The sequence below is a fragment of the Oncorhynchus masou genome, chromosome 22 (genome assembly GCF_036934945.1).
Source record: "Oncorhynchus masou masou isolate Uvic2021 chromosome 22, UVic_Omas_1.1, whole genome shotgun sequence".
Taxonomy (NCBI): Eukaryota; Metazoa; Chordata; class Actinopteri; order Salmoniformes; family Salmonidae; genus Oncorhynchus; species Oncorhynchus masou.
In genome coordinates, this window is record NC_088233.1 from 51,521,995 (window position 1) to 51,537,820 (window position 15,826).

Consider the following 15,826-nt stretch of genomic DNA (forward strand, 5'->3'; position numbering starts at 1 on the left):
AAAACAGCCACAGACCATTATTCCTCCTCCACCAAATGTTACAGTTGGCACTATGCATTGGGGCAGGTAGCATTCTCCTGGCCTCTGCCAAACTCAGATTCGCCCATATTTGTCCATAGGACAGCCAGATGGTGAAGCTTAATTCATCATTCAAGAGAACGCGTTTCCACTGCTCCAGAGTGCAATGGCGGTAAGCTTTACACCACTCCGGCCAATGCTTGGCATTGCGCATGGTGATCTTAGGCTTGTGTGCAGTTGCCCAGCCATGAAAAAACATTTCATGAAGCTCCCTACAAGCAGTTATTGTGCTGATGTTGCTTCCAGAGGCAGATTGGAACTCGGTAGTGAGTGTTGCAACTGAAGACAGGTGATTTTTACGCACTTCAGCACTCGGCGGTCCAGTTCTGTGAGCTTGGATGGCCTACCACTTCGAGGCTAAGCCGTTGTTGCTCCAAGACATTTCCATTTCATAATAACAGCACTTACAGTTGACCGGGGCAAACATTGGACGAACTGACTTGTTGTAAAGGTGGCATCCTATGACAGTGCCATGGGGAAAGTCACTGTGTTCTTCAGTAAGTCTATGTACTACCAATGTTTGACTATGGAGATTGCATGGCTGTGTGCTTGATTTTATACACCTGTCAGCAACGGGTGTGGCTGAAATAGCCTTACCCAATAAATTGAAGGGGTGTCCACATACTTTTGTATATATAGTGTACATGTCCTCTGCCTCTGCTTCGATAAGTAATATCAGCAGTTCCTGTCTTTTTACTAAAGAAATGCACGACAGAGCATAGGTGGGCCTCAAGCGGAAAAAGTATATATCTTTTTGAATGATTACGATTTTATTTTTATTTTTATTGTGCCCAGCTCATGATGCCCCAAGATATTGTGAGGCCTGAGACAATTGCCTCTTCTGTCTAATGGTAAGTCCAACACTGGTCCTCTTAATGCCACTTTGGTTATAACCATGTATGTCTCTATGTATCCCTGTTAAGGGGGGTTGGTTAATTGTTTCTGTAAAACATGCTCACAACAGTGCACATGGGCACATCATACCATCTCCACAAAGTCTTTTACTTCAAAAATACAATTGTGTGTGTGTGTGTGTGTGTGTGTGTGTGTGTGTGTGTGTGTGTGTGTGTGTGTGTGTGTGTGTGTGTGCTTGTGAATGTACTCCATGTTCAGAAGGCTCTTGAGCTGAATTGAATGCACTTGTTAATGGAAGGAAGTGCGTCATTGTTGCTCTGTGCTCCTAATAAGAGTTTACTTCCAGACCAGCTTTTCTTTCAATCAAGTACACTTCGGACTTATTTATGTTTTTATACAGGGAACATTTTGCTCGTCAAAAGCAATGAAGTGCATTCATTCTCTCCATTTCTACCACAGGTCTTCGCTTCCAGAGCTTGTTTCACCTCATTACTGATCTCAGTGCTGCGGTTTGTCTCACTGGGAGGCACATCCACATGACTCATTATAGTCGACTTGGGAAATTATTGTTAATAATGAGTTGATGTCTTGCATTAACTACAACATGTTAAAAGGGAATTACTCACGTCAGAGGTTATTTTTTAATGCAGCTGATGTTAATGGTTTGAGAAAGACAACGTTTTTAAACCCCTTTACATGTTTGCTGTACTTAGCTTTTCCTGTTCCTCTATTGTGGGTAAAGATGTGATTTTTCTTACCAAGTTTTTATTTACTTTGACCTTCTTATAATATGGTTTTCTTTACTTTTCCCTCAACCAACATATTGGCTATGTTACAACAATATATTTAATGTTCAGTTTGTATGCTCCAGAAATGGTCAGTGTCATTGCTGTGATCCATCATCAAGTACACTTTAGACATGGGTCCTTACAGCAAACATTCACTTAAAAAATATATGAGTTGCAATACTCAATCAGCTTTGCTCGGCGCAAAGTACATGACAAAATATGTACTTTTCACCAAAACATCTGAAATGGTACAAAATGTCCTAAAATATATGTTTTACTGCAATATATCTACTAGTACTAATCCAAACTCACAATGGAGTAGGCCTATGCATGTATTTTTTTTAGGGGGAGAAAGATAAAAAATAAATAAAAAAAAACTTTATTTAACTAGGCAAGTCAGTTAAGAACAAATTCATATTTTCAATGACGGCTTAGGAACAGTGGGTTAACTGCCTGTTCAGGGGCAGAACGATAGATTTGTACCTTGTCAGCTTGGGGATTTGAACTTGAAACCTTTCGGTTACTAGTCCAACTCTCTAACCACTAGGCTACCCTGTGGCGCCCCATATGGGGTGCTTGTCTTTTGTTGAGTCTGAGACTTTTCATTTAACTATCTATTTATATATTCCCTTCTTCTCTAATCTCCCAGGCAGGTAGGCCTGATTTCTCTGGCATGAATTCTTTGACAGGGCCGAGTGCTTTGGAGCCGTGATAATGCTCATCTGGTGTCTGCCTGCCATGGCTGGCTTAAGGGAACCGTACTGTGAGGATCAGAACCCTCTGATCTCTCCCTTTCCATTTTCATATCACAACCCCAAGCTTTATTCACCTATACTTGTTTTTGGTAGATTTTCATAACAATTAACAGCTGATGTTACACCAACGAGAGCAAGCGCTCCCTTCCTTCTCCATGTCATCCGGGGGGTGATTATGTAACGATGAAATGATAGGGGAGTTTCTACCTCTTCTGCATAAGCTGTTAAAAAAACTGTGTTTTAGCCTGATTATTGGATTTAGAGTTTGGAGGCAAACTGTGTCAAGGTGAAGGAAATTACATTTTGAATCCCCCAAAAACCTGTTCATCCAAAAGTGGTGCATTTTCTAAACTTTCCAGCTGAGCTGTTTCACTTGAGTTATTTCACAGAAGCCTTGGCGCGAAATGGAAATAAATGATTTAAATTGTAATTATTGTTTAGAATTTTGCATTATTTTAAAAACTGTCCAGTAAAGTTGTTTCTTATTGTATCGTTCAGTGATGGTAAACAGATCAAATCAATCAATATGTTAAAAAGTAGAAATGGGAATCACCTTGTTTATTGTTCATAGTCAACTCAACTGGTGCTGGCAGTTTGAAAATAGCCATTAATGTGCTTGTTTGTATGTATGAGACTCACTGAGTATGGTGGGCTAATGGGGTACTTTTGTTGCGCGCCTACACACACGTGCACTCACTCCATACTTTTCTGCTCATGTCAAAGACGTAAACAAGTGAAGTTAAAATATTTTATGAAGCCCTCAGAATTGACATTTTTTCCTTCATTTCAGTAGATGCTCTTATACAGAGAAACATACAGTAGTGAGTGCATACATTTTTTTTGTATTGGTCCCCCATGGGAATTGAATCCACAACTCTGTCATTGCAAGTGCTATGCTCTACCATTTGAGCCACACGGGTTCCCTTAGTGTGCCACAAAAGGTAAAGGTTTCACTATTGAGAGCGATATGAGCATTCATACAAGGGGACCGATTTGTAACATAAGGTATACAATAAGTTCGGATGCAATGAATAAAGGATTTCCATTTCCAACCATATGGTAGTGGGTTAACCATATCCGAAGATTTTGCAATACGCATGGAAGTAAACTAGATTGCGCCATGTATAAAAACTACTCCCATCACAATACACAATCACTAACTGGAAGTATCAGACATGAGTTTAAAATGTTAATTCCATCAGAAAATGTAATTGATTACCATACCAACAATATGAATATTTTACATGAATAAAAAAAAATCACACATGCTTACAAAGGTTATCATCTCGGTTCTGAATGCCATTCTGGGTTAGGGAATGACAATTTTGGTGTGTTCTGTCTAGTCTCCGAACAGATTGTGTGAAATGTCTCAGTTAATAATGGGACAGGGCTTCTAGGGGGAGGGACCTATAGTTATTCAGATTAAAGACACTTGCTATAACTACTGACAGAGACAAGGTCAAAACTGACACTAGCGAGAGAGAGAGTCAGAGAGTGAGACGACAACTGAGATAGAGGGAGTAAAAGGCAGACAGTAAGAAAAAGGTGTGTATATGAAGAATAGAGATACTTGCTTTGTCTCGTGGCAAAGAGGAAGTTGAAGCTGCTACAGAAAGGAGAGAGAGGAAGATTGAGAGAGGCAGAGGTTGTGAGTGGAGAAGAGAGTGCAAAGCAGAGGAAAGGAGGAGAGTGAGAGAGAGGGTATAGGAAGCACAGAGCGTGGAGCAGGTTCTTTGCAGGCACAGCCTTTACTGTCAGCCCCAGCAGAAATGCCCAACTTTGCCGGTACCTGGAAAATGAAGAGCAGTGAGAATTTTGACGAACTTCTCAAAGCCCTCGGTAAGCCCCTTCTTGACGTTTTGTCTCTCTCATCCCTCTCTTTTTTTCCGCCCGTTCTTTTTTCAATAGCCTGCACAGTGCATCCCTGCGTGAGCTTTATCCATCATGTGCATTTAAAAAAAAAACCTTTGTATTTTCCTTGGGCATTGCTTCCCTTCCAACAATATGCTATTGTCTTATCTCATCTAAACGAGGAGGGAGGGAGAGCATACAAGCAAGCTGCAGTGGGAAAGCATTCAGCTTCAGGAGATGTCATTTATATAGACATTGGTATTGTTATAGCCGGGGTCCGGCTGCATGTGCATGGGAACAACATTACTCATGTATTAGTGTTTAAGTAGGGCATGCGTTAGCAGTGTCAGTGGAGGTCTTCATGGAATTCTCTCCTCTTCTGCTTTTTGTGGGGGTTTTTCTCTCACTTGCTTTTTTCCCTTGCTGATCATTGTGATGGTTTAGAATTGGACCAGTTTATCTGGGTCATTAATTTGTGTGGCTTGGTCTTTCTGTGTCTGGACTGTTGGTACTATGCTGCTCAAGCAATGAGACCACACTGGTCATATTTTAGTTTTGGGTGTGAATATTCCATATGGGGCTGTTTGGGTTTGTTTGTTGCTCAGAGGATAGCTTTGAGTTGTGAGCACCATTAAACAGTTTAACAGTTAGTAACCCGACGGGTGCGTGTCATCAAATTGGCTCAGGGGGCCTATTAAATTATTAACAGAAACATATTACGGTACTATATTTCCAGGTACAAATTCAGTTCAAACCAGAAAAAGTATCAATCTATAACTTGAAAACTGCCCAACCCTTTTCTATTCATGAATTGTAAATAAATGACCTGACTTGAAAGAAATTTGACCCCCTTGTTCTGGACCTGTATGAGTCCCTCAGCTTAACTAAGTTTGTTTAATATGCAAGCTGCAGTTTACTGACCTTGCTTAGCCTCCATCAAACAGATCCTGTGAACCACTCCTAGCTTTGATTACATTTTCCTTGTGAGATATCTACCAACCCAACACAGCACAGTTCAGCTATGATCCAATGGAGACCATTCTTTGTGGTTATGATTGTATGGTTCAGAGAGATTGCATGCATTCTGTCTGTTCTGCGTTTCGTTCAGTCGTGCCCACAATCTCTTAAGGATCGGACCCTTTTATTTACATTTTCACCTAAAATGACATGCCCAAATCTAACTGCCTGTAGCTCAGGATCTGAAGCAAGGATATGCATATTCTTGATACCATTTGAAAGAAAACACTTTGAAGTTTGTGGAAATGTGAAATTAATGTAGGAGAGTATAACTCATTAGATCTGGTAAAAGATAATACAAAGAAAAAAACATTTTTTTTTTTTTGTTTCTATCATCTTTGAAATGCAAGAGAGAGGCCATTATATCACTTAGGAGTCTAGGCACAATTTACATTTTGGCCACTAAATGGCAGCAGTGTACGTGAAAAGTGTTAGACTGATCCAATGAAACATTGCATTACTGTTCAAAATGTTGTATCAGTATGTCAAATCGGAGGGCCTGTGCTCCGGATCTCTGGCAGTCTCTATGGGGGTGCTACAGGGTTCAATTCTCGGGCCGGTTCTTCTCTGTATACATCAATGATGTCGCTCTCGCTGCTGGTGATTCTTTGATTCACCTCTACGCAGACAACACCATTCTGTATACCTCTGGCCCTTCGTTGGACACTGTGTTAACTAACCTCCAGATGAGCTTCAATGCCATACAACTCTCCTTCCGTGGCCTCCAACTGCTCTTAAATGCAAGTAAAACTAAATGCATGCTGTTCAACCGATCGCTGCACGCACTTGGCCGCCCATCTAGCATCACTACTCTGGACGGCTCTGACATAGAATATGTGGACAACTACAAATACCTAGGTGTCTGGTTAGACTGTAAACTCTCCTTCCAGACTCATATTAAACATCTCCAATCAAAAATCAAATGCAGAATTGGCTTCCTATTTTGCAACAAAGCATCCTTCACTCATGCTGCCAAACATACCCTCGTAAAACTGACCATTCTACCAATCCTCGACTTCGGCGATGTCACTTACAAAATAGCCTCCAACCCTCTACTCAACAAATTGGATGCAGTCTATCACAGTGCCATCCGTTTCGTCACCAAAGCCCCATATACTACCCACTACTGCGACCTGTATGCTCTCGTTGGCTGGCCCTCGCTTCATACTCGTCGCCAAACCCACTGGCTCCAGGTCATCTACAAGTCTCTGCTAGGTAAAGCCCCGCCGTATCTCAACTCACTGGTCACCATAGCAGAACCCACCCGTAGCACGCGCTCGAGCTGGTATATCTCACTGGTCACCCCCAAAGCCAATTCTTCCTTCTTCCTCCTTCCAGTTTTCTGCTGCCAATAACTGGAACGAACTGCAAAAATCTCTGAAGCTGGAGACTCTCACCTCCCTCACTAGTTTTAAGCACCAGCTGACAGAGCAGCTCACAGATCACTGCAGCTGTACATAGCTCATCTGTAAATAGCCCATCCAATCTACCTCATCCCCATACTGTATTTATTTATTTATCTTGCTCCTTTGCACCCCAGTATCTCAACTTGCACATTCAGGGCAGACACAGCAGGGGTTCAAACTGTAGAACCCAGGTCCTACATAAAAATGGATTTCATCAATCAAAATTATGCAAAATGTTTATCTCTGGGACCCTCAGGATGACAAATCAGAACAAGATTACTGAATGTACATTATCTAACTTCAGAGGTCAAACCAGTTGCCGTGATAAAAGTTTTTTGTTGTTGTGCACTCTCCTTAAACAATAGAATGGTATTTTTTCACTGTAAATTTCACTTTGCTTCTTTAAATTGGACAGTACAGTTAGATTAACAAGAATTTAAGCTTTCTGTCCATATAAGACATGTCTATGTCCCTGGGAAATGTTCTTGTTACTTACAACATCATGCTAATCACATTAGCGCACCTTAGCTCAACCATCCGGTGGGGGGGGACACTGATCCCTTAACCACAACTGCCCCTGCAGATCATTAATTTCCTTTTGCATAAGTGCCTGGTTAACTGAGAGCCGTGCATCAGCCTAATGTGGATTCCGACGTGGCTCTGCCTGTTTCTATCAACGTCCCTATAATCATCTGTTAACTCGGAGGGAGAGGGTGCACGGTGGACCATGATGCCGGTTTTTTCACCATGGCAGCACGGAACATGCAGTGCTGTGTGCAGCTTAGTGCTATGACGTGATGTTAGCGTACATACGCAATAGCCTGGTCCACGGCTCGTTACGTGGTCTTGCTTGTTGCATTCTATAGTTGGTTAAGGTTAAGACTACTGTTACACCAGATGCCACCATGTCATTGGATTTAGGTTAAAAAAAAAATCAAAAAAATACGAAATTCCCTTATGTTGATTACTTTTTTCAAATCCAATCAGTTTTCCATGTTGATTTAATGTCATCACGTTGAATTTTTGTTGTTGAAATGATTTAGAAACAATGTTGATTCAACCAGTTTTTGCACAGTGGGAGGTATCTAAATCTCTTCATGATCAATGCATGTTCGAGGGAAGCCATAGGGTGAATGTCTGGGAGTGAGTCCTCCTCCTTGAATATCCCACAATCTAACCGTCAGTCTGTATCTGCGGCCATTTTGCCTGCAAAATAATATGGACAGTGTAGGGAGAGACCAGCAAGACCTGGTAGGGCTGATTCAGACAGTTGGAAGGACGTAGGGGTGGCCAGACAGACTTGCAGAGTGGCACAGGGCATGCCAAAGCACTCCCCTCATGCCAGGACTTTGCCATGCTTCTTGGTCACTGCTTTACACAGCCAGTCACCAGATTCTCCGAAACCTAATTCAGATCTGGCCCTGTCACACAACAAGTATTGTCCCCCCCCCCCCGGGGCAATAAGGCCAAATACTTAATCTCTTGCGCAGAGTTCCAATAATTCCTCCGATATCTCCTCAAGTTTTCAGATTTGTTACCACAGAGCACTTACCAGAAGAACAATGCTCTACTATTATGGTTTATCACTTTTAATTGGTGTCTGTTGAAGAAAAGCTATTCCTCATTCAGTTGGTCTATCATGTTTTTAAAAATAAGGAAATATACATGATTAAGTAGCCAAGAGAAGAGAAAGTCCATAAAGAGTGAGAGAGAGGGGTAGGGCAGTGTGGGATGGTGAGAGAGGGGTCAGGTCGAGGACTGTTTTGGGGTAAATCTGGTCCAGACGGATCTAGGCGGTGGGGGGTGTCTGTCTGTCTGAATCAGGCCTAAATCCCTCCTCCTACCCTTCCATTCCCTTCTCCCTCCCTGGTCTCTGCTGTGCCCATCCAGGCGTGAATGCCATGCTGAGGAAGGTGGCTGGGGCTGCTGCCTCCAAGCCTCACGTGGAGATCCGTCAGGACGGGGAGCAGTTCTACATCAAGACATCCACCACCGTCCGCACCACCGAGATCAACTTCCACATCGGCCAGGAGTTCGACGAGGAGACGGTGGACGGCAGGAAATGCAAGGTAACGTGGAAAGGGTCCATTGTGCAGTACATGTTGCCTCTTAATAAGTATAATGCACACTGATTTAAAAACAATTATATGACATGAAGTCAGTCATAAAGAAGTATTCAACAGATTTTGGCAAATGACATAATATGCCCATATTTATTTTTCTACTTGTTAGATAAACACTGTTATTAGGGCACCTTCTCGTTCAGTCCAACGGATTACTTGACTACATCTAACACACTAAATATGAAAATACGGGCAGAGAACTGTGATCACATTGCCAGATTCATTGTGCTAATTGTGGGATTGAAACTCTCTTCACTGGAATCTTGCCTGCAGATTTCCTATATATTCAAACATTTATTTCCGAATACAGTTATACAAAAGTATACAGAACACCTGCTCTTTCCATGACATAGACTGACCAGGTGGATCCAGGTGAACGCTATGATCCTTTATTGATGTCACTTCAATCAGTGTACAGTCGTGGCCAAAAGTTTTGAGAATAACACAAATATTAATTTTCACAAAGTTTTCTGCTTCAGTGTCTTTAGATATTTTTGTCAGATGTTACTATGGAATACTGAAGTATAATTACAAGCATTTCATACGTGTCAAAGGCTTTTATTGACAATTACATGAAGTTGATGAAAAGAGTCAATATTTGCAGTGTTGACCCTTCTTTTTCAAGACCTCTGCAATCCGCCCTGGCATGCTGTCAATGACCTTCTGGGCCACATCCTGACTGATGGAAGCCCATTCTTGCATAATCAATGCTTGGACTTTGTCAGAATTTGTGGGGTTTTGTTTGTCCACCCGCCTCTTGAAGGATTGACCACAAGTTCTCAATGGGATTAAGGTCTGTGGAGTTTCCTGGCCATGGACCCAAAATATCGATGTTATGTTCCCCGAGCCACTTAGTTATCACTTTTGCCTTATGGCAAAGTGCTCCATCATGCTGGAAAAGGCATTGTTTGTCACCAAACTGTTCCTGGATGGCTGGGAGAAGTTGCTCTCTGAGAATGTGTTGGTACCATTTTTTATTCATGGCTGTGTTCTTAGGAGAAATTGTGAGTGAGCCCACTCCCTTGGCTGAGAAGCAACCCCACACATGAATGGTCTCAGGATGCTTTACTGTTGGCATGACACAGGACTGATGGTAGGGCTCACCTTGTCTTCGCGGACAAGCTTTTTTCCGGATGCCCCAAACAATCAGAAAGGGGATTCATCAGAGAAAATAACTTTACCCCAGTCCTCAGCAGTCCAATCCCTGTACCTTTTTCAGAATATCAGCTTGTCCCTGATGTTTTTCCTGGAGAGAAGTGTCTTCTTTGCTGTCCTTCTTGACACCAGGCCATCCTCCAAAAGTCTTTGCCTCACTGTGCATGCAGATGCACTCACACCTACCTGCTGCCATTCCTGAGCAAGGTCTGTACTGGTGGTGCCCCGATCCCGCAGCTGAATCAACTTTAGGAGACGGTCCTGACACTTGCTGGACTTTATTGGGCGCCCTGAAGCCTTCTTCACAACAATTGAACCGCTCTCCTTGAAGTTATTGATGATCAGATATGGTTGATTTAGGTGCAATCTTACTGGCAGCAATATCCTTGCCTGTGAAGCCCTTTTTGCGCAAAGCAATGATGACGGCACGTGTTTCCTTGCAGGTAACCATAATTGACAGAGGAAGAACAATTATTCCAAGCATTGCCCTAGTTTTGTAGCTTACAGTCTGTTATTCGGACTCAATCAGCATGACAGAGTGATCTCCAGCCTTGTCCTCACACCTGTGTTAATGAGAGAATCACTGACATGATGTCAGCTGGTCCTTTTGTGGCAGGGCTGAAATGCAATGGAAATACTTTTGGGGATTCAGTTCACATGCATGGCAAAGAGGGACTTTGCAATTCATTGCAATTCATCTGACCACCCTTCATAACATTCTGACATTCTGGAGTATATGCAAATTGCCATCATACAAACTGAGGCAGCAGACTTTGTGAAAATTAATATTTGTGTCATTCTCAAAAGTTTTGGCCACGACTAGATGAAGAGGAGGAGACAGGTTAAAGAAGGATTTTTAAGCCGTGAGACAATTGAGACATGGATTGTGTATGTGTGCCATTCAAATCAAATCAAATTTTATTGTCACATACACATGGTTAGCAGATGTTAATGCGAGTGTAGCGAAATGCTTGTGCTTCTAGTTCCGACCATGCAGTAAGTAATTTAACCTAACAATTTCACAACAACTACATTATACACACAAGTGTAAAGGAATGAATAAGAATATGTACATAAAAATATATGAATGAGCGATGGCCGAACGGCATAGGCAAGATGCAGTAGATGGTATAGAGTACAGTATGTACATATGAGATGAGTAATGTAGGGTATGTAAACATTATATAAAGTGCCATTGTTTAAAGTGGCTGGTGATACATTTATTACATCAATTTGTCATTATTAAAGTGGCTAGAGATGAGTCAGTATGATGGCAGCAGCCCCTCAATGTTAGTGATGGCTGATGGCCTTGAGATAGAAGCTGTTTTTCAGTCTCTCGGTCCCCACTTTGATGCACCTGTACTGACCTCGCCTTCTGGATGATAGCAGGGTGAACATGCAGTGGCTCGGGTGGTTGTTGTCCTTGATGATCTTTTTGGCCTTCCTGTGACATCAGGTGGTGTAGGTGTCCTGGAGGGCAGGTATTTGCGTTGTGCAGACCTCACTACCCTCTGGAGAGCCTTACGGTTGTGGGAGGAGCAGTTTCCGTACCAGGCGCTGATACAGCCCGACAGGATGCTCTCGATTGTGCATCTGTAAAAGTTTGGGAGTGTTTTTGGTGACAAGCTGAATTTCTTCAGCCTCCTGAGGTTGAAGAGGCGCTGCTGCGCCTTCTTCACCACGCTGTCTGTGTGGGTGGACCATTTCAATTTGTCAGTGATGTGTATGTCGAGAAAATTTAAACTTTCCACCTTCTCCACTGCTGTCCCGTCAATGTGGACAGGGGGCTGCTCCCTCTGCTGTTTCCTGAAGTCCACAATCCACCATCTCCTTTGTTTTGTTGACATTAAGTGTGAGGTTATTTTCCTGACACCACACTCCGAGGGCCCTCACCTCCTCCCTGAAGGCCGTCTCGTCGTTGTTGGTAATCAAGCCTACCACTGTAGCGTTGTCTGTAAACTTGATGATTGAATTGGAGGTGTGCATGACCACTCACTCATGGGTGAACAACAGGGAGTACAGGAGAGGGCAGAGAATGCACCCTTGTGGGGCCCCAGTGTTGAGGATCAGCGGGGTGGAGATGTTACCTATCAGGAAGTCCAGGACCCAGTCGCACAGGGCGGGGATTGTGTGATTGTGACAAGGCTTTTAGGGTTTTCTTATTTCCTTTTGAGTAGTGTTTCCATGAAAAATATACATTAACATGACTGACTTATTAATATCATGCTGACGTCCGAGAAAGTGGATTAGAGGGCTGACATATATGAGATGGGGCCTCTCTCCAAGCTTTGGCCCTTCGAGGAATTCTTAAGCCGTTGTTTGGAATGAGCAGGTCACGATGCCACGTCAGCGCAGATAAACTGTGACTCAGCTATATTCATCGAATACAAGGTACTTCACCAGTCCCCGGTTATAGGCTGCTTTTCCACTAGGGTCATTGCATGTCATTTCAGCAAGCCATGACATTCACCATCTCAGATTGTTCTGAAATCATTTTTGCAGTTTTAAACAGATAAGTTTAGCATTCCTGCAGCCTTTTTTTATTTATATATTTTAATCTCTGAGAAATTAAGGTAATTGATTGGACCCAAATTGGACATTTAAATTGATAGGTTTCATCAAATATTTTTTGACCCCTTTTTCTCCCCAACTTCGTGATATCTAATTGGTGGTTACAGTTTTGTCCCATCGCTGCAACTGCTGTACATACTTGGGAGAGGTGAAGGCGAGAGCCATGTGTCCTCCGAAACACAACCCTGCCAAGCACTGCTTCTTGACACACTGCTCGCACCAGCATGTCTGAGGAAACATTGTACAGCTGGTGACCGAAGTCAACTTGCAGGCACCTGGCCTGCCACAAGGAGCACTAGGGCGCGATGGGACAAGGAAACCTCTGGCTGCCAAACCCTCCCCTAACCCGGATGACGCTGGGCCAATTGTGCGCCGCATCATGGATCTTCTGATCACGGCCGGCAGCCTGAGATCCAACCCCGGTCTGTAGTGACGTCTCAAGCACTGTGATGCAATGCCTTAGACCACTGCGCCATTCGGGAGGTCCACAAAAAGCCACCACCCACGCTAAGAACCCAATTCTGAATTTTCTTATCCACTGTTCACACTCAGTTTTACCCATATCAGATTTGCACATTCACACTGTAGCCTCTGAAGATGCACACAGATGCAATGCTCATTTCCTGGCATTGTTACTTAACATTTTGGGTTGGATGTCATGGTAACGCCAGGTCACGTGCAAAAAAGCCACATCAGAGCAAACATCAAAATTGTATCAGGTTTGAGATCCACATACTGTGCTTTCGGAAAGCATTCAGACGCCTTCCCCTTTTCCACAATGTGTTACATTACAGCCTTATTCTAGAATTCATTAAATAAACGTTTTCCCTCATCAATCTACACAAAATACCCCACAACGAGAAAGTGAAAACAGGTTTTTATAAATGTTTGCAAAAATAAAACATAAATAACTTATTTACATAAGTATTCAGAACCTTTGCTATAAGACTCGAAATTGACATCAGGTGCATCCTGTTTCCATTGATCATCCTTGAGATGTTTCTAAAACTTGATTGGAGTTCACCTGTGGTAAATTCCATTGATTGATCAAAATTTGGAAAGGCACACACCTGTCTATATAAGGTCCTATAGTTGACAGTGCATCTCAGAGCAAAAACCAAGCCATGGGGTAGAAGGAATAGCTCTGAGAGGATTGTGTCAAAGCACAGATCTGGGGGAGAAGGGCCTTGGTCATGGAGGTAACCAAGAACCTTATGGTCACTATGATAGAGCTCCAGAGTTCTTCTGGGGAGATGGGAAAACCTTCCAGAAGGACAACCATCTGCAGCACTCCACCAATCGGCCTTTATGGTAGAGTGGCCAGACGGAAGCCACTCCTCAGTAAAAGGCACATAACAGCCCACTTAGATTTTGCCAAAAGGCACTTAAAGGACTCTGACCATGAGAAACAAGATCTAATCTGAAGAATCCAAGACTGGACCCTCTATTTCTGAAACTATCCGCCGCCATTGTCGCAACCCCTATTACCATCCTGTTCAACCTCTCTTTCATATCGTCTGAGATCCCCAAGGATTGGAAAGCTGCCGCAGTCATCCCCCTGCCTATCTAAGGTCTTCGAAAGCCAAGTCAACAAACAGGTCACTGACCATCTCGAATCCCACCGTACCTTCTCCGCTGTGCAATCTGGTTTCCGAGCCGGTCACGGGTGCACCTCAGCCACACTCAAGGTACTCAACGATATCATAACCGCCATCGATAAAAGACAGTACTGTGCAGCCGTCTTCATCGACCTTGCCAAGGCTTTCGACTCTGTCAATCACCATATTCTTATCGGCAGACTCAGTAGCCTCGGTTTTTCGGATGACTGCCTTGCCTGGTTCACCAATTACTTTGCAGACAGAGTTCAGTGTGTCAAATCGGAGGGCATGTTGTCCGGTCCTCTGGCAGTCTCTATGGGGGTGCCAGGGTTCAATTCTCGGGCCGACTCTTTTCTCTGTATATATCAATGATGTTGCTCTTGCTGCGGGCGATTCCCTGATCCACCTCTACGCAGACGACACCATTCTATATACTTCCGGCCCGTCCTTGGACACTGTGCTATCTAACCTCCAAACGAGCTTCAATGCCATACAACACTCCTTCCGTGGCCTCCAACTGCTCTTAAACGCTAGTAAAACCAAATGCATGCTTTTCAACCGATCGCTGCCTGCACCCGCATGCCCGACGAGCATCACCACCCTGGACGGTTCCGACCTTGAATATGTGGACACCTATAAGTACCTAGGTGTCTGGCTAGACTGTAAACTCTCCTTCCAGACTCATATCAAACATCTCCAATCGAAAATCAAATCAAGAGTCGGCTTTCTATTCCGCAACAAAGCCTCCTTCACTCACGCCGCCAAACTTACCCTAGTAAAACTGACTATCCTACCGATCCTCGACTTCGGCGATGTCATCTACAAAATTGCCTCCAACACTCTACTCAGCAAACTGGATGCAGTTTATCACAGTGCCATCCGTTTTGTCACTAAAGCACCTTATACCACCCACCACTGCGACTTGTATGCTCTAGTCGGCTGGCCCTCGCTACATATTCGTCGCCAGACCCACTGGCTCCAGGTCATCTACAAGTCCATGCTAGGTAAAGCTCCGCCTTATCTCAGTTCACTGGTCACGATGGCAACACGCATCCGTAGCACGCGCTCCAGCAGGTGTATCTCACTGATCATCCCTAAAGCCAACACCTCATTTGGCCGCCTTTCGTTCCAGTACTCTGCTGCCTGTGACTGGAACGAATTGCAAAAATCCCTGAAGTTGGAGACTTTTATCTCCCTCACCAACTTCAAACATGTGCTATCTGAGCAGCTAACCGATCGCTGCAGCTGTACATAGTCTATTGGTAAATAGCCCACCCATTTTCACCTACCTCATCCCCACACTGTTTTTATTTATTTACTTTTCTGCTCTTTTGCACACCAGTATCTCTACCTGTACATGACCATCTGATCATTTATCACTCCAGTGCTAATCTGCAAAATTGTAATTATTCGCCTACCTCCTCATGCCTTTTGCACACAATGTATATAGACTCGCCTTTTTTGTACTGTGTTATTGACTTGTTAATTGTTTACTCCATGTGTAACTCTGTGTTGTCTGTTCACACTGCTAAGCTTTTATCTTGGCCAGGTCGCAGTTGCAAATGAGAACTTGTTCTCAACTAGCCTACCTGGTTAAATAAAGGTGAAATAAAAAAAATAAAAAAAAAT

The 15,826-nt window shown here is 43.4% G+C and overlaps 1 protein-coding gene across 1 annotated transcript in view; it reads left to right on the plus strand.

The window, feature by feature from the left end:
• The first annotated feature begins 3,942 nt into the window (after nt 1–3,942).
• crabp1a (cellular retinoic acid binding protein 1a) overlaps nt 3,943–15,826 on the plus strand; it is a 28,628-nt gene continuing 16,744 nt past the window's right edge. Inside the window, exons 1-2 of the mRNA XM_064928985.1 lie at nt 3,943–4,315; nt 8,641–8,819. Coding sequence (XP_064785057.1) covers nt 4,246–4,315; nt 8,641–8,819 — 249 coding nt within the window. The 5' untranslated portion in view covers nt 3,943–4,245. The remainder of the gene's footprint in view (nt 4,316–8,640; nt 8,820–15,826) is intronic.